Raw genomic sequence first — 19,012 nt, 5'->3', positions numbered from 1 at the left:
GCCAGAATCCATCCCTTGAAAGCAGCTACTCTCCTGGTGCCTTGCACACCTCTGCCTTCCTCCACAGCCAAGTTGGGCTCATCAGGAACAGCCTTCGCTGTGTTCCTGCACAGCCTAAGGGCGCCCCCAACTGGCTGTCCTGTAGTTTTTCCAACACTGAACTCTACCCCTACCCATGCTTTTTATTTATTTATTTAGCTGCACCCTGTCTTAGTTGTGGCATGTGGGATCTAGTTCCCTGGCCAGGGATCCAACCGTGGCCCCCCTGTATTGGGAACACAGAGTTTTAGCCACTGGACCACCAGGGAAGTCCCTACCCATGCATTTTGTTTCTCCTGTGATGGTGAGAGATCCTTGCCTTTACCCATCTTAGTATCCAGCTTGCTGCCCACAATTTAGGCCATGATTAAGCCTTCTTGGGTACTCAGCACAATGGAGAGGTGAGTGATTCTGTGGTTATCTCTGTGGAATGTGAGATGTGTTATGCAAAATTTCCTCTGTCCTCAAAAACACTTGCTCCTCCACCTCCTACCTCTACTCTCCAAAGACACCCTCACTCAATCACATTATTATATTTTTTTTCCCCCTCGAAAAACCTCATTCAGCTGTTTTTTGAATTTTGTCCAGGGTACCCCTGTGGAATCTGCATCCTTGAGGCAGGGTGCCAGGAAACCAGGTTTAAAAGGAGCCCAGGTCCCTCATACTGGCTCAAAGATGGGACCTTTCTGTAACACCAGACTCTTTTCCAGAAGCCTCCCAGACGATCCTTGCTCTCCCAGGTTCCCAGCCTGCCCCTGCCCAGCCCCTCCCAGGTCCTCCCTGTCCTGCCTCTGCTCTGAGACAGTTGAAGGTGACTTTCCGAACCCGCAGGCTTCTCCCCACACTTGTCTCTAATCTTGAGATGATTCTGGCGGGAGCCCCTCCTATGGGGTCAAGGAGGGAATTCGGGTTTTGCCTTGGTGCTCACCAGGACTAAGCTGGCAATGCCAGTAGAGGAGAAAGAGAAATAGTGGACTTCCCCATAGACCAGAGACCCTGCAGGATTCAGGCTTTCCACTTCAGAGCTCTTTTACAGCCACCACCTGGTCTCTCCTCTCTTGAAGGTGAGGCTGGCAGGCCACAGTGCCACTGAAGGACAGTCTTTAGCTGAAGGAGGCCTTGCCTTGACCCTGGGGACACTGGGCACCTCTTTGGCATTGGCTCTGGGTAGAGATCGGGGTGGAGTGACCTTTGCAGCCCAGCCACATTCACGCCTGCTTCCCTCAAGGGCACTCTGTGGCTCCCTGCTACAGTGGTTCCCAACCTTTTTGACACCAGGGACCAGTTTTGTGGAAGACAGTTTTTCCATGGACGTGGGGGTGAGTAGTTTTAGGATAATTCAAACACATTGCATTTATTGTGTACTTAATTTCTATTATTATTACATCAACTCTGCCTCAGATCAACAGGCTTAGATCCCAGATGTTGGGGACCCCTGGCATGGAAGCCCTCACTTTGCCCTGGTTAGGGATCTGCTTGGACTCCTCACTCCTGTTGAGGAGGCTGTAGGTTGTTTTGGTTAGCAGAGAGATCCTGCCCCCTTCCAGCAGGGTGGTGTCCCTCAGCTGCTGGACAGTTTGAGAATCAGCTGCACCTTTCTCAACAAAGTCTATTTACTACCCCGGCCAGACCTCTTCCTTCTCATTCAGGGCATTTCTTCTTCAACCTCAGGGAGGTGGAAGGCTGCTGGAGGCTCTCATCTGCCCTTTAGGGAAGACTCAGCTCTCCTCCAAGGTATCCTCCCACTTTTCGAGGCAGCCCACACCCTGTAGGTAGAACCAGTCCTGGCTCTGAGCTTACTGCTGTCTCACCTACTTATTGTCTTAGCCCCTGGGCAGCCCCATCTTTCCCTTGTCCCCATGGGCACCACCTCTAGTCCACACAAGGTAAGAATCCCACAGAAGAAATTGGAGATGCTCTTCTAAGTAAGTCTGTCTCACCATTCATTTCCTGAAGGAAGCCCCTAGGACCCACATAGCTGGAAAGGGTCCTTCAGACTTCTTATTGGATGCTCATGATCTCCAGGAGCAGAGGCTTCTCCATCCCCTCCTGCCAGCATTCAAGAGGTAGGAGAGGTCTTCCCTTGAATGCTGAGGTGAGGACCTTAAGGAAAAGGTGTATGGCCGGGATCAGAGGGCCTCCTGACTGCCAGCCCTGGGCAGATGGCTTCCTTTTGTTTTACTGTCCTTCCACAGACTTAGTGTGGTTGGCTCTGGCATACCCCATACTCCATTGTTATGACTACATTGGCCCTCCCTTGCTCCTCCAACTCATCCATCAATTCTCTCCCATACAGGATATGCATTGTTCTGTCTGGAAGGCCCACCATGTCTTATTACCAACCCCCTCCCCCCCCCCCCCCCCCCCACCCCAACCTTAGTTAAATCTAAGCTTCCTTCAAGTCTCAGCTCAAGTTGCCACATCTGGGAGGCCCTCTGTGACCCTCAGGTGTATGTCAGGCTCCTTTATTTAATGCTGTCCTACTAGTGGTGCAGTGTGTGTTGGGTCTCTTAAATTCTGCCAGCCTCTCCTGTGAGTGCTGTAAGGATAGGGATTAGGCTGTTTCTGCTCACATTTTGCATTCCCAGCACCAGGTAGAGGGTTTCACATGTGGAAGATTCTAACTTTGGTGGTCAGCCTCACAGGCTGAGTACTTATGAACAAATAGTTAAAGGCAGGACATTCTAGGCAGAGGGATCAGCTTGGGAGGAAATGTGCAAACTTGTGCATTGTTTGCATGCACAAGTTTGAGCATGATTATTTCAAGAGAGAAGGCAGAATGAAATCCAAGGTGGACAGTTCACCCTAGTGATTTTGTCCTGAAGCTCAGGACAGTCTCTTAAAGATTATCTCATCCCTCTCCTGCCTACCCTTGATCTTACTGAAAGGCATTTGTTGTCAAAGTGGAGGCTAGGTTGGAGGAGTAAGACTAGAAAAAAGTAAGAATTCAGAAGCTGAAGAGGGCCTCCTGGAGGATCATGAGACTCTTATAAAGGAAGGAATAGAAGATTTACCAAAGGTCTTATGAGTGAGGGGTTGAACATCTCTTCCAGTCCATCTCTACCCTGCTTCCTCCATTCCAGGGTCTAGAGTCAGGTTCTGTATACAGAAGCTATGTAATGATTGAGGCCTAAAGAATTAAGTTAAAAAAGGCTGAAGACAGGGAAATGTGAGACTATAATTACAGGTTTTGTTCCATTCTTCCTAGTCAGAGGCAGGGATGTGGCATTAAATCAATGTTGGGAATAGATCTTGAAATCACATGCCATTTTTTAATCTCTTGAAAGGTCCCCTGTCCATCTAAGGCAGAAATCTGAAGTCTAACAGTCTCCCAGAAAGCTGCTAAGATATCCTGTGGGTCTTTCCTGAGAGATGGACTGGCATTCCCCAGGCTCTGGGTGCTTTAGCACAGTGGTCCCCAACCTTTTTGGCACCAGGGAACATTTCATGGAAGACAGTTTTGTTACAGACGGGGGCAGGGTGGGGAGGTGGTTTTGGTTTCTCTCATCACTCAACTCCTACTATGTGGCCCTGTTTGGGACCCCTGCTTTACCAGATGTGCAGAGTCACAGGCTATGAAAGTGGGCATGATCTGGGCAAGTGGCTATATTCCAGGCAAAACGTAAGAAATGCCAGCGAAAGGAAAACTTCTTTGCTTTGTTAAAGGATTTAAAACAGCACTCGATGGAAGGGAGAAACAAAATGTGACCCAGGGTGCTTGTTCTCAGCTTTTTACCAGGAAGAGAATTTCATATGAACCAGGGTCAGGAGATTGTGCTGGAATGGAAACTTGAGGCTAACTAGCTTACTACAAGATATGAGGGCTACGAAGCAGACAGCCCTCAGCCCATGTAACCTTTCCCTGCTCACACTTGGGTTAAATAGCCAGAGCGTGCTGAGAAATTCCATCCTTTGCTATAGAGGGAGAGAAGGGATTTTACACACCTAGGAAATGGTAGTCAAAAAAGGGGTGTGACCTCCAGGGATCCTCTTGCAGACCACCTGGATCCTCCTTTAACTTTGCAGGGCCCTGCTTGATGCCAAGTGGAACTGTTGACCAGAAGGCCCTGACCAACTCTGGATCTGAATCTTTTAGGATGGGGGAAAAGGCAAGGAAGGTCTCAGCCTGAATGCAGCTAGGAGGAATAAGCCTCCTTGTTCTTTAAGGCTATTTCTAATTCAAATCCCTAAGGTATCCATTTTTCCCCTTCTTTGGAAGCAGGAGAGTTGGGGAGAAGAGTAGCAGGTCTCCTGATAACAGGAGCCTTGTGGCATCTCCACCTATACTTCCCACATGCACAGGTGAGCTGTTGCCCCAAGTCCAAGATTCTCTGAGGGCTCTGATTTGTGGGCAGACACTATCATTAAAAAGTTAAACCAAATAAAAGCTTATTTATACTTAAACTTGTCCTGTTTTGAGGTTCTAGCCCCAGCTCTTTTGGGAAAGTGGGTAATAGTTTTTAGCTACTTTCCATTAGAATTCTCCTCTGTCACATCTCCCACATGTGATCTATATGGATCACAGGTGTAACTGGCTCAAGACCATTTTGGTCAGGTTTAAACAAACAAATCGCCTTTTCTCCTTTTATACCTAAAAATATAACCTTACAGCCTCTCTCCTGATTGAGAAAAGAAAATTGTCTTTTCATCTTCCCTTTGGACTTTACTACTCTTGAGAGTCCTGCTGCTGCTGCTGCTGCTAAGTCGCTTCAGTCATGTCCGACTCTGTGCAACCCCATAGACAGCAGCCCACCAGGCTCCCCCGTCCCTGGGATTCTCCAGGCAAGAACACTGGAGTGGGTTGCCATTTCCTTCTCCAATGCATGAAAGTTAAAAGGTGAAAGTGAAGTCACTCAGTGATGTCCGATCCTCAGTGACTGCAGCCTTCCAGGCTCCTCCGTCCATGGGATTTTCCAGGCAAGAGTACTGGAGTGGGGTGCCATTGCCTTCTCCGCTTGAGAGTCCTAGGAAGGATCAAAATTCAACCTGTTTTTGTATAGAACTATATAGTCCAACATGATTTGATTCCCTTATAGCTCATTCAGTAAAGAATCTGTCTGCACTGCAGGAGACCTGGGTTCAGTTCCTAGGTCAGGAAGATCCCCTGGAGAAGGAAATGGCAACCCACTTCAGTATTCTTACCTGGAGAATCCCATGGACAGAGGAGCCTGGCAGGCTACAGTCCATGGGGCCACAAGAGTCACACACGACTTAGCAACTAAACCACCACCAGCCATATGTAACTAAAATAAATGAGTTGTACTAATCATGTTGCAAGAGCTCAGAAGTCCTATGTAGTCAGTGTTTCCTCTATCATATTGCATAGCACAGATTTAGAACACTTCCATCATTGCATAAAGTCCTTAGAGCTGGTATAGAGGGCTACTGTCCCTGTCTCCTCTTTGTAACCCAAATTTGTTGGTCAATAACTATCTGTGATAATTTCACTGTTATAGGATAGCTTCCAAAGGGGGTCAGGGATAAGGGGTGGGAGGCAGCATAGAATCTTTAGGTCCTATAAAGGCTTCAGGAGGCATGGCACAGGGACCAGAGGTTGATGGGCAATGGCAGAGGAGCCTTAGGTTTTAAAGAAGTGCTTTAAGGGCTGATGGATCAGTCCAGGGCTACTCCCACTCTGACAGGAACAGAGGCTCTGGTCATAGTTCTGAATACTTAAATACTGCCGTATGGCTCTGCTGAAACTAAGGAACAGATGAAGTGAATGCCTTTTATTATTCATTGTTTCTAGATCTTATTTCATATACTGCTTTATCTTAGTCCTTGATGGCAGTGATATAGGCAACTCAGTTTAAAAAAAGGCCTGTTGACCCTGTTACCTGTATGCCAAGAACTGGGAGAAGTAGGGGTCTTAGTTAATCCACTGATGCTATGACTGCATTTAATAAAATTCCAGCTGGGTGAGGCTATTCTTCCCTGAACACTTTTAAACCCCCCTGCCAGGTACTGACTATACGGCCTAAGTGAGACTAGTAATGGCAGGTCTGCAGACAGGACTAACTTTTCTGAGACTAAAGCAGTGATTCTTAAGCAGGGATACTTTTGCACCACTCCCTCCAAGACATCTGGCAATGTCTGAGACATTTGTGGTTGTCACAACTGGTGGAGGAGTGCTACATACATCTTGTAGGTGGGATCCATAGATGCTGCTGCTGCTAAGTTGCTTCAGTCGTGTCCGAGTCTGTGTGACCCCACAGACGGCCGCCCAACAGGCTCCCCCGTCCCTGGGATTCTCCAGACAAGAACACTGGAGTGGGGTGCCATTTCCTTCTCCAATGCATGAAAGTGAAAAGTGAAAGTGAAGTCGCTCAGTCGTGTCCAACTCTTTGCGACCCCATGGACTGCAGCCTACCAGGCTCCTCCGTCCATGGGATTTTCCAGGCAAGAGTAGTGGAGTGGGGTGCCATTGCCTTCTCCTATAGATGCTGCTAAGCATCCTCAAATGCATAGACTATCCCCCACCCCCCAAAGCAAAGAATTATCTCACTCAAAATGACAAGAGTGCTGAAGTTGAGAAAACCCTGGTCTAGAACACAACATGGATCAGTTCTTCATGCCAAGACTAATCATGAGGTACAGGGTCAGAAGGATAGTAAGTAAGGCTAGCAAGTGTCTGATAAATTGGGAAAGGAAAAAATTAGGAGTCAGTGGAACACTGGCCTCCATAAGATGAAGGGCATGTATAACTGGAGTGTGTTTAACTGTACTGGAATGAGAGGTCATGGTACAACTGGAGTTCAGGATTTCAGGTGTGTAGCAAGTCTGTGTGAAGAAGAGGTCCAGGGTACAGCCACAGTAGAGAGGAGCAAGTTTAAACAGTCTGACTTGTGATACAGCAGTCAACAGCTGAACCTAGTAGGGAAGACATTCAATAAACAGATGAGCATCTGATGGATTTGGATATGTATCAATTTTTCTCAATGTTTTTGTAACCCACACATGTTTTATAATCCCTTTCCCCCCCACATATCTTAACACCTCACATTCTCCTTCCTTCAATGTTATTTAAAATTACAAACTTAAGTTTCATGACTAAAATTAATCAAAGCAATGGTAAATTTTGGAAGGCAAAAATTTATTCAAATGATATAATAACCATGTCACTGTTAAGCCTTTTCTTTCCTGGATGGTGTAGAAAATGCAACAAAACACAAGCTGCTTTGACAACACTCTTGCAGTGTTTTCTCCCACAGTTAGTTATACCAATTTAAAAAAAAAAAAAGCTTTTAAGATACAAGGAGAAAAATGGAATAATGAAGGATTAAAATGTGAAAATTTCTAGTCAAAACAATCCAACTTTGAGTTCCACAAACTCTTGAAGTTCTTCCAGTGAGAACTGAACATTAAGTGTGAAACATGAGACATTCTTCCCAAAGCTACCACAGGTAGGTTTTAAGAGGTCAACAAAACATCACCCAAAATAGTTTTACATTTTCCCTTTTTTTCCCCTGGAAATAACATTCACGAATCTGGTTCTCGAAAGATTAGCCAAGAAAATTGACATTTTTCACATGAGTGTGCTATTTGTAGAGATTTTTGGCAAGTGCTTAAAGTGCTCATTTCATAACAAGCAGTGATGTTGGTGTCTGTTCCTTGACATTTCAGGGTCAATGTATTTTAAGCTTCAATGTGTTAAATTCTGCTTAAAGTTTTAAAGTACAGATTCTTTATCATTGGTGTCCCAAGTTAGTTGTTCTGTCCATAAATTCAGGTGAACCAAGTTTTCTGATCAAGGAAACTCAGTGCATGACAGAAAATACTCTGAACAGCATTCAGATTTTTGAAAACCAAGGCAAACTGGGATCAGATGGACTACTTTTCACAACAGTTATGCTGACAGCAAGGTTTAAGATTTCCAGTAGATTATGGGCAGGCTGATGAAGTCAATGCTTGGTGATGACTGCTACGGTACATCTCACCAGTTTTCTTCAATTTTTGACAAAGACCCATATCTAAAACATATACTTCTCTAATTTTTTTCTTCCAACCAATTTCATTTCATACAACTTCAAAAATACTGTCTTTAGTGCTAGGCTTAGTGAAAATAGCACATCCAGAGTTTTTAAAGCCTTACTCTGAACAAAGCAAAGTACAATTTTCTTCATCAGTAGATTAATCTCAACTAACAGCAAAGAAGGATGAGCTGATGTTTGTTTTTTGTTTTTTTTTTTAAACCTGATGTTTGCTAGGCTCAGTCAATGAATTCAGATGCAGAAGTTGATGAAGAAATTCTGGAATTCCTCAATTTCCTCTCAAAGTTATGGCAGCACTTGGAATGCAAGGTTTCACTAGTTTCTCCATTTTTTTCTCCTTTGCAATTAAAAGAGTTATTTAGTATTAGGTAGGCATTCATGGCCTTTGAAGATTCTTATTAATATTCCAATACTGTCCAATCTTAAAACTGCAGAGAACTGTGCTTTGCAGAATACTTCACTGTTTTAGTGGCATAACTTTTAACAGTGTTTGGCATGTATCACTGCTCAACACTTTCAGATAACTCAGCCGAAGAAGCTGACCCTATCTTCTGCATCATTCATGAATACATACTTGATAAAAGCCTCAAAAAATGTTTTGGCTGCCACCTTTAGCTACCTTAAGGAAAAAAACAGAAAAACAGGAGTACTGATGATGGAAGCCTCTGGTCCCTCTTGTAGAGCGATGAATGATTTTACCCGCGGCAGCTGGGTGGCAGGGCAATACAGGCATCCAGTTATGCCTGAGCCTCAACAAGTGACATCTTTGTTCATTTTCTTTTTATACACCCATCTGCTGGCTAAAACCTGACACCATTTAACAGTACCCTTGGTCAATCTAAACGATCTTACTTTCATAATCCTCTGATTCTAGCTTGAAGAGTCAAGACGAACTCTTAACTCATGGGGTGAACAAAATGGAAGATGTAAATAAGTAAGTGTTTCAGAGCTAAAAAAGCCTCTTATACAAAATTAAACTTTAAGGAATAGCAGTATGAATGGTACCATATCCACAACAAACATCTCTGCGTATACAGTTTGTTATATACCTCACTGATTATAGATAGGCTTTACTCTGAATACTTCTTGGTCTGTCTTTGTATTCCCACCAGCCAAGGAGCTCTTTCCAATTTATTTCTTATATTATGAAAAATTAAATATTTTTTCTTTTTAACATTACAATATTAAGTATGATTTCATAAACTATAACTTTCCTCATACCCTGCAATGCTGATATAATGTGTGAAGGGAGGGGGAGAGAATGCTTTCTTTTCTATTTCTGAAAATCACTAACCTGTTCCTTGAGTCTATGAGTAACAACTTCCTACTGTAGCCCCTAAAACTAAAAAAGCTTGATCACCTCCAAAGGAGATTATAATTTTGGTGAATTGGGAGATGGTGATGGACAGGGAGGCCTGGTGTGCTGCAATTCATGGGGTCGCAAAGAGTTGGACACGACTGAGCGACTGAACTGAACTGAGAGAATTTAATGTAACCAGAACTGTGTGGTGGCTAATGTATAGCAAATTAAATAAAGCATTATACAAAAACAGTTCCATATAACGTTAACTATTATTGTGAGAACTTTGTATCATAAGGCTCTAAATCATGCTACTGTAAGATGCATGTTTACCAATAAAAACCAAAACTATAAACCATATAAAGAAGGCCTACACAATTATTACCTCTTCAGTGTAATTCCTGTGTTTGGTAACACTATCAATCTAAGTTCTGGTATATGTTTGAAAAAAGAAAGTTTTATACTCTTTTAAATAGTATATATTTTGAAAGGGATTATTTCCAATTTAACTTGATTGTGCTGTTTATACTTACAAGTGTGCTTTATAAGTAACTTCCGAGGTTTCAAATGAGTGTTAGCTGGCTTCCCAAGATAAAGAGATCACCTCTTTTTCTCTTGTCTAAATTGGCTTTCAATTAAAATTTTGGTTCAAAAATTCTTTTCAGGAAATCCTAGCAGAGGAATGAAAGGTTACCTCTTCTCCTTAGCGTTAGGTACTAAACCCCAGAAGTACAGGACACAGTTTCTTCTATAGGCAAACTTAATTATTACCCTGGGGGGAAAGCAGATACTAGGGTTTAATCCTTAAATCATATTAATATGATGGAATTAGCAATGGTTTGTAATGAAGATTTGTGTCTTAACTGTGTACTTACCAACAGTTACTGTGAAATGGGGCGGGGGTGGGGTGGGGGGGGGTGAGGGATGATAATATCTAATATATAATACCTGTAGGGCAGGGTTCTGTTTGTGTTTTGACTGCAACCCAGAGTAAGCGATATGTTTTGTGGCCCAAGTATACACCTGTGTACGTATAATTTAAAAGTTTCATAAAACAATACTTACCCTTACTATGCTCCCGTGCACTCGATATTTTCTCATTTCATTTAAAAATAATGCTGGGCATTGACCCATTTAAGACCCACTAATTGGTCAAAACCCACAGTTTGAAAACCACTGCTGTAGAATATGAGAAAATACACTTTATAAACTGTAAAGCACTACTGAGACATGAGCAACTGCTACTAAGACTTTTAGGGACCTGAAGACAACCTTTCTCTCCTTTGGGTACTGCTAGGAGTCATATCCATTTAGGCTTTTTGACAGTCTTCATGCTGTCACTGAGATAATTCTCTAATACTCAGATCAGAACTAGAAATCAAGGTTTTAACCATATCAGAACCCATAAAAATTAGAGGAAACTAGAGGAAAGCCAAAGAAACATCTGTTTAGTGCTTTATGGTTTATAAAATACTTTCATATAAGATCTCTTTTAATTTTAACAAGCTTAGGAGAAAAGTAAAGCTAAGAGGTTGAGGCTTGCCCAAGATTAGACAGTAAGTTTTAGAGCCAGGTCATCTGATCCTAAATCCTTAACTTCTTCCGCTATGATAAAGTAACAGGTAAGGAAAATGATCGGGGCAGGTTTATTCTGATGTTTATGTCCTCTGCCTTTCTCTACAGGGGAAATGGGCCCCACTGAAGGTAGCAACGTAACTCCAGACTTTACTAGGCAGGTATGTCCAGCTGCTCTTATTAGCAGGAACCACACCCTGGCTTTTTGGTCTACCAATTAGTCCTCAGTTTTGACACTGCTTGTGCTGATGTCCTAAATGTCTAGTTATTTACAAGCATATGGCTTTCCATTCCTGTGTATTAAGGGTCCTAGAGTCTTGGTCAGGTATAGACTCAGTACTTACATAAGAGGGAAATTAAGTCGGGGAGTGGGGAGGAGTCTGTCACTTGTACCCCCTTACACTTGGGCAAACTGAAAGGGAGTAAGGACAGTGGTCAACTCCTGATTACTGTCTTTAGTCTTTACTCAGTTTCCTCTGGGGAAGCCAGTTAGCCTCCGCCAATGTTTCTTTTCTCCACATATGTCCATCTCTCTTCACCCTGTGCCTCATCCCTCACAAAAAAAGAGGCTCAGCTACAAAGTACCCAGCTGCCCTGGTTTCTCCTCCACTTCCTTCAAATCCCCACATTCTCCCATGCTGCTCACCTTGTACTCGTGCACCGCTTCGTCTAATGGCACCACACTATGCTGTTTGTGGCTCCTGGATTCTCGACATATCACACAGATGGCCTCTTTGTCCACCTCACAGTAAAGTTTCAGAGCTTCCTGGTGTTTGGAGCAGATGTCCTGATCATTCACCCGGCTCTCTCGATTAGGAGTGGGACACATCTGGCGAATTATCTGGACCATGTTCGCCAGTTGCAAGTTGGGACGAAAGCTGCGACGCTTAAAGCTCTTTCGGCATTGGGGGCAGGTGAACTGCCGTGGAGGGGCTGGAGGCGGGGCCAGGTGAGTGTCAGGGTACAGCTCTTCGTCGTCCTCATCGTATTCTTCCAAAATCTCCTCCTCTTGCAGGTAGACGTTAATTCTCAGGTCATGTCTCAAGCCTCCCAGGTAGTAGTTCGTATCTTCCTCCTGGTCCCACACATAATCCATGCTGTCCCTTATGCCACCGTCACCGACCCAGGGTTCATCATCCTCTTGGTCCTGGAACAACTCCTCGTCAGCATTCCCCTGGTATAAAACCTCCCGAATGGAGTTGCCCCATCCACCGATGGCCCCTACTGCCTCCTCGTCGTCCTCGTCCTCCTCCCATTCATCTTCCTCTTCCTCCCTGTCTTGCTCATTATCTTCCTTGCCCCACAGCTGGGTCACACACCCACGGCAAAAGTTATGACCACAGCCGATGGACACGGGATCCTTGAAGTAATCCAGGCAGATGGCACACACGGCTTCCTCCTGAAGTGTCTGCAAGGGATTAGGAGTAGTGGCACTGCCAGCCATCTTAACGCGCGGCCGGTTGGTGTGGATGCGTCGTCAGTTCAGAGCCGAGGAGCAGGGGACGCACCTGCGGACATGCCTCCAAGCTACGCTGGTGATTCAAAGCTGTCCCCAACTCTGCTCTCCCTCCTCAGGCTCTCAGAGAAGCCTTGCTTCCTTCTCTCGGGCGCTCCCTGAACTCACAGCTGCCCTCTGAAGGCAGTGGGAAAAGAACCAGGCTGCGGCCCCCCACTTCCCTTCGAGACCCAGCGTTCAAACTCAGACCACTCCACGCTTCTCGCCTGCCTCCGGGTGTACGCGACCCGGCGGCGTTCCCCTCAGAAGCCGGCCCTCCTCACTCCGTCGGAGGCAACCGAAAATGACGTAAGCACGCTAACACGCGGGAGACGGCGGACTGGGCAGGCGGAGGGCCACGTCTCTATGGTGCCCCCGGAAACGCGCCAGGCAAGAGCACCGGCCGCCCATTCAGCTACCACATAGAAAAAACTGCCTGGTCAGAATGGGTGGAGGCGGCGAGAGAATCAATTTAAGCCACGATTTCTCTAATCAGCCAGACCCAGAGGGTCCAGCAGCTGCTCAGGAAAGCCCGTCCCCGCATGCACCCAAAAGGGCCGTAAGTGCGGCGACCAAGCTCTGGTGCTCTCCTGTATTTCCGACCCCGGTCTACCCAGAGTCTTTTGTGGTAGGGAGGACTCCTCCGAGGCTCCCGCGCTCGAGGGTGTGGTCTGTAGGAACCTGGCGGGATTGAGTTCGCTGTGCCCCTGAGTGGCCGTGAAGTGGAAGAATCTCGCATAAAAACCCGGGTGCTTCCAACTTTCCTTCTCAGATCAATTCACCCCTTTCTTGCTACCTGCCCTCAGACACCTTAGACTCGGCATACCCTACACTGACTTCGTCTGTGGATCTTTTCATCTCCATCTATAATCCTTCCGTTCAGCATCTACTCTCCATGCATGCGACTTCCCTGGTGGCTCAGACGGTTAAAAAGTCTGCCTACAAAGCGGGAGACCCGGTCTTGATCCCTGGGTGGGGAAGATCCCCTGGAGAAGGCAATGGCAACCCACTCCAGTACTCTTGCCTGGAAAATCGCATGGACGGAGAAGCCTGGTAGGCTACAATCCATGGGGTCGCAAAGAGTCGGACACGACTGAGCGACTTCACTTACCCAAATAACCATTCATTTTTCATCCATCCCTCTGCCTTTGCATTCATCCATCATATTCATGAATAACCCTTGCATCCATTTATCCACCCACTTTCATCTGTCCACATTATAAGAACAATAACAACAGAAAATGAGTAAGGCATGATAGGGTCCTTCAAGGAGTTACAGAATTATAGACGTTTGGTCATCTGTCACCCAAGGTTTACAGGGTTTGTTTGTTTAACTTGGCCCTCAGTAAGAAGTACATTGCACATATTGATCCAATACAGGCTTCCACATACATGACAGAAACAAAATTTGGGGAAATTGTTCTTTTCCTTCAGGCATTCATATCACTCTGATATGTTCTGCTTCAATAAGATGCTGTTCAAGACCCACTGGAGTGATTGCAAAGTGACCTCACTAATTGGTCACTTTGGTGTGAGGAACTCCACTTGCCCTAACAGAAACTTCAGCCAACCCTGGATCCCATGCTCTTCCTCTCTGGGCCTGAGCTTGAACACAGAGTAAGAATGATAAATGCACTATTCAACATTGTGCACACAGCTCCATCATAGTGCTGAATATACAGCTAATACTCCCTATATATCTGCAAAGTAAATAAAGGAAACCCAACAAATTGCTAGGATCATGTCCTGCTGATTTTTATCTCCTCAAATCTAGGTCTTCTCTATTTCTGTTTCTTCCAGCCTATATTTTACCCTATCAGCTTCCAAATGGACAAAACATTTTCTGAAGGGTCATTTGCACTCATTTCAGTGCATCCTTCAGCTACCAGTACCATTTACCTGAAATGAAGGTCTGACACACTCTTACCAGGCTGTTGCCTCTGTCTTTGGACATGTTCACTCACCTAGAAGGCTTGCACTTCGCTGCTTCACGTAGGTATAATGCCTAATTAAGCTTCAGGTCTCTGCTTAGGCATAAACTCCTGAAGGAGACTCTTCCTAGAGGATGGCTGCTGCTGCTGCTGCTAAGTCACTTCAGTCGTGTCTGACTCTGCGCCCCCCGTCCCTGGGATTCTCCAGGCAAGAACACTGGAGTGGGTTGCCATTTCCTTCTCCAATGCATGAAAGTGAAAAGTGAAAGTGAAGTTGCTCAGTCGTGTCCGACTCAACAACCCCATGGACTGCAGCTTACCAGGCTCCTCCTTCCATGGATTTTCCAGGCAAGAGTACTGGAGTGGGGTGCCATTGCCTTCTCTGCAGAGGATGGCACTGAGAGTCAATTCCTAGGCAGGCTGATAAGAAGTCCGGGGTTCCTGAGGAGGAGGAGGAGGAGAAGAGAGGGGTCCCGAGCCCTCGAGAAGGAGAAAGGGGTCTGGGGCTCTTAAGGAGAAAAGGACCAACAATTTTTTCTACATTGCTTTGTCTTAGTCAATATAACAATTTATCTTGCTCAAGGACATGTTTCTTCTTCTTGAGAACCTTTTGACTAATCCTGTCATCTTAAAATGTATATTATGGGAGCGGGTCTGGTGAGACCTTTCTGTTGTTAGTTCTAATCTTGTTAATTTAAGATGTATGTTGTGAAAATGGGTCTGGTAAAGGTACATAAGGCCTTGATAATACTAGCAAGTGGGGGCACTCTCGTCCCCCTTCTGATGTCTATGTCAGCTTTCTCTGTCCCTTTTTATGCTTTAATAAAACTCTGCTACACAAAAGCTCTTGAGTGATCAAGCCTGGTTCCTGGTCCTGAAGCTGCACGTTTCACAGTGAGCTATCAGCACCAGCCTGTGTTCAGACCCCAACTCTGTTACTCATTTTCTGTATGACCTTGGGTTAGTTACTAACATCCCTATGCTGCAGTTTTCCCACATGCAACATAAAGATGATAGTAGCACACACATCATGTGTGTGTTAGTCCCTCAGTCGTGTCTGACTCTTTGTGATGCCATGGGCTGTAGCCTGCCAGGTTCCTCTGTCCATGGAATTCTCCAGGCAAGAATCCTGGAGTGGGTTGCCATTCCCTTCTCCAGTGGATTTTCCCAACCCAGGGATTGAACTCAGGTCTCCTGCATTGCAAGCAAACTCTTTACTGTTTGAACCACCAGGGAAGCCTAGCACCTACTTCATGGGTTGGTATAAAATTGGATTAGTTGTAAAATGGTTAGAACAGTGCCCACTGGAGTTATTTTTGTGTTTTTATCACCTACCACTGTATTACTTTCCTGTAGTAGATAAGTCTCAGAAGAAACTCTCCCTTATCTCCTATTCTCTCTTACTTCAAGTATGTTCAAGTGATTGGAACCCTGAGGGGAAAAATAACCCACCATATGTCATCCTACTTTTTTTTTTTGTCCTCAACAAGCAGGGTCCAGAGCAGGGATCAAACTCCTTCCCACTGAAGTGGAGGTGCAGAATCCTAACCACCAAACTGACAGGGAATTCTCTGTTATCCTAGTGGTTCTGAGAGCCTTTATTCTGGAGAGGGCAGGAGTAGAAACCCAGGTCTTCCCTGTGTAAAGTGGGACACATATCCATGTTGTCTATTTGTTAGAAAACAAACATGTGAGCTCCCATATACAATCTGAGAGCCATCCTGGAGGTAATGACTGAGAAGCCATAGTGGGTAATACGTGCAACAGGAACTGGAATTGAGTTTCAAGGCTGGAATACTTCCCCATCCCTGAATTCAGGTTCTCCCCTGCACATGGAAGGGGGTTGGCAAAGAGCTGGGGAGCAGACCAAGAGAAGAGGGGCCTGCTTATGAAAGCAAGTTCCTGTTTGCCCCAGGGAGCAGAGCCCAGGTGGGAAGGAGAGCTGGAGAAAGAGCAAGGAGGAATGAGTGAAAGAAGATGGTGAGAGGAGGCTAGAGGGAGCATCCTGAAGGAACCAAAGTGACTTAAACATATAGTGGACACCCATTCTCAAGAATACCTAGCTGAATGAAGTCCTAATTCAGTACCTATTTTATTTTGCTTCTCTTCTGAATTACCTCCCCTCAAATCTAAGTGGCACCTGAGAGAGGGACTTTGTTTAATTTCCATCATGTAGTGAAACCTAGCTGATATTTTCCAGGGTATACAGGCGGCTTGGTTTTAAGCCCTCTTGCAACCTGTACACCCTCAGCAACCAGGCACACTCTCCTATTCACAGAGGACTGCTAGCCTTCTCTTGAACTCAGCTGGGGGCTGTGGGTACTTGGAGCAGATCACTTGGCACACACAGGGCCTCGGTGTCATTGTCCCGGGGCACTGGGAAAACAGAGCTGTGGAGGGCACTCAGGAGCTAGGGCTCAGCAATGAAGGTGGCTGCCAGGGCATTTTTCTCAGGATTCTGATTTCAGAAGACTTATCCATGGAAACTCACATCAGCCTTTTTAGGCTGAAGTATCCCATACAATGGCAGATGATTATATTCCAATTTATGGTGAGGAGGCAAGCATTTGTCACACAGACACTGGAAACCACTTTGTCAGAGGTATCCGAGAGGCAGTAGAGCATGGGCTTGACCACACAGGGGTTGGCAAATCTGGCCCTTGGTTTCTTTTTGTAAGGCTCAAGAGCAAAGAGCAATTCTTGAATTTTAAAGGGGTTATAAAACAAGAAAACAAAGGTGAATATTTAGACAGAGACTGTGGCCAGAAAGGTCTAGAATATTTACTGTCTGACACTTTACAAGAAAAGTTTACTGAACCCTGGGATATGGGGTTAGAATGGAGGACCTCTAGAATGCCTTGTTGTTTTTTTTCAAAGTAGTTGATTTACAATGTTGTGTTAGTTTGAGGCATACAGCAAAGTGATTCAGTTACACATATATACTTATATATATTCTTTTCCAATACGGTATATTAGAGGTTATTGAATATAGTTCCCTGTGCTATACAGCAGGACTTTGCTGTTGGTGGTGGTTTTTTTGCTGTGCCACGTGGCATATGGGATCTTAGTTCCCTGACCAGGGATGGAAGTTGCAAGCTGCTGCATTGGAAGCACAGAGTCCTAAGCACCAGAATGGCAGGGAAGTCCCCAGAATGCCTTCTAATGTTACAATTCTGGTTTGTCTCTACCTTCTGGGTTCAAGACTCAGGCTTGTCCACCATGCCCTAGCACCGTCTTCTCTCTGTCAGATTCCAGAGGTCCTGGCTGGACAGAGTGAGTATGACCAGTGGGTCAGCCTTGCTTTTCCTTAATACAGGCCCAGCTTCTTCTCTGCCTTGGCTGCGGTGCAGAGAGCTCGGGCTTCCTGGGTCTCTTCCCTATCCTGACTCTGGCACTGTGGAGTAAAAGGACCTGGAGGGACAGGCCTTTGGCATAGACAGCTGAAAGGCTGACCCCCTCCTCCCTGGCTGTTTGCTTTGAGATGAGGTTGTGTGGTTCCCTTTGTACTGTGTGGCAGTTTGGGGCAAGGAGAGTCTAGAAAGACACAGTTGTGAATGAGCCTATGTCCTTGATTATGCTTTTGTTGCCACACTGATCTGTGAACATTTCCAGAAAGTTAGAGGAGAAAAAAAATACCAGGCCAGGGCTGGGCCTTCCTGTTGGCCTTTGTCATTAGTTCCCATCTGACCGGGCTGTGGCTGCTTGGATATCCTGCATAATTCATCATGGTACCCAGGGCAGGCACGTCCAGGTCTCTGAGTTCTGGATGGCCTTGGGAGGAAGGGAGGCAAGGCTGGAACACTGATGGAAACTGGGTGAGTCAAGCTGCACTGGAGATGATATTGTAAGAAAGCCTTGCTGTTTGGAGAGTTTGGATTCTAATGATATTCTTTGAATACCCATGATTCATATTATTCATTAGTGAATTCCTTCATTCGACGCATAATCACAGCACCGGGCCATACTGAACAACCAGAGAATTCTGTTCTGAATGGAATAGCCCCTCAAGAAGTTGTGGTTTGGGACAGGACTCCTGAGTGAGTGGTTAGCATGTGAGACTTGCGCAAATGGGGGTAGGGAGGCCATCAGGGTGGCCTGAGGCTTAGAAGTATGACTTAGCAGTCCACCCACAGGTTGAGCCAGGGGTGTGTCTGTGAGTAGAGACCTCACAGTTCTGAGCCACAGCCCAGAATGGCTGACAGAAGGAAGCAGTTCCCTAGAGAGGCCTGTGGCCGTGCCCTCAGGACACAAAGTCAGTGCCCTGCTGGATAGGAAGGCTGTTCCCTCAGATCAAGGATTTGAGGGAGGAGCTCTTGCAAAGCTGCCATCCTACCCCTGCCAGATTCCTATGCCCTTTCTAGGGCACTCAGAACCCTCCTTACTTGCCTTCCTGCCTCTGTCCACTCCTGAGACCATGGTGTCCATCGGTGAAGCTGAGAGGAACACTCAGAGCTAAGACAAACTCCCTGTGCATTTTCCTTCTGTCCCCTCACAAGTTTCTCTCCTGGCAGCAGTGGCTGGGGAAGGAAGCCAAGAGAGGCAGATGTCCAGGTGGGTTCAGCTAGGCTCAGAGCACCAGACTTTGGTTGACACCATTGACTAGCTGCTACTAAGCAGTGAAACAAAAATGGGGATGGAGGGACTTCCCTGGTGGTCCAGTGGTTAAGTGTCCACCTTGCAA

At 45.7% G+C, this 19,012-nt stretch overlaps 1 protein-coding gene and 1 long non-coding RNA gene across 4 annotated transcripts; one reads left to right on the top strand and one right to left on the bottom strand.

Annotated features, from left to right (window-relative positions):
* Window positions 1-7,111: 7,111 nt before the first annotated feature.
* Window positions 7,112-12,715, bottom strand: TRIM52 (tripartite motif containing 52). Of its 3 annotated transcripts, none has more exons than XM_027546788.1 (2): window positions 11,552-12,715; window positions 7,112-8,367 (listed from the first exon to the last, which is right to left on the bottom strand). In XM_027546788.1, the coding sequence occupies exons 1-2, from the start codon at window positions 12,347-12,349 to the stop codon at window positions 8,299-8,301; spliced, it is 867 nt and encodes a 288-aa protein (XP_027402589.1). In that variant the 5' UTR covers window positions 12,350-12,715; the 3' UTR covers window positions 7,112-8,298. The 3 variants fall into 3 exon arrangements, with proteins under 3 accessions (XP_027402589.1, XP_027402588.1, XP_027402590.1); XM_027546787.1 differs by having other exon boundaries at window positions 7,112-8,364; window positions 11,548-12,697; XM_027546789.1 differs by having other exon boundaries at window positions 7,112-8,649; window positions 11,552-12,697.
* Window positions 8,786-12,302, top strand: LOC113895507. Its single transcript, XR_003511856.1, has 4 exons — window positions 8,786-8,964; window positions 11,014-11,066; window positions 11,722-11,854; window positions 12,212-12,302. It is a non-coding gene; the product is annotated as an uncharacterized LOC113895507 (long non-coding RNA).
* Window positions 12,716-19,012: the final 6,297 nt, after the last annotated feature.

Source organism: Bos indicus x Bos taurus, chromosome 7 (assembly GCF_003369695.1).
Source record: "Bos indicus x Bos taurus breed Angus x Brahman F1 hybrid chromosome 7, Bos_hybrid_MaternalHap_v2.0, whole genome shotgun sequence".
NCBI lineage: Eukaryota > Metazoa > Chordata > Mammalia > Artiodactyla > Bovidae > Bos > Bos indicus x Bos taurus.
Note: the sequence above shows the minus strand (reverse complement) of the source record. Positions and strands in the feature narration are given on the sequence as shown.

Bases quoted from the DNA above. Each gene is read 5' to 3' on its own strand.
- TRIM52 (XM_027546787.1), bottom strand. From the start codon at position 12,349: ATGGCTGGCAGTGCCACTACTCCTAATCCCTTGCAGACACTTCAGGAG. The intron at 8,365-11,547 runs GCAGCATGGGAG...ATTGCAAAGGAG, and splicing joins GGTGCACGAGTACAAGGTGA to AAAAAAATGGAGAAACTAGT.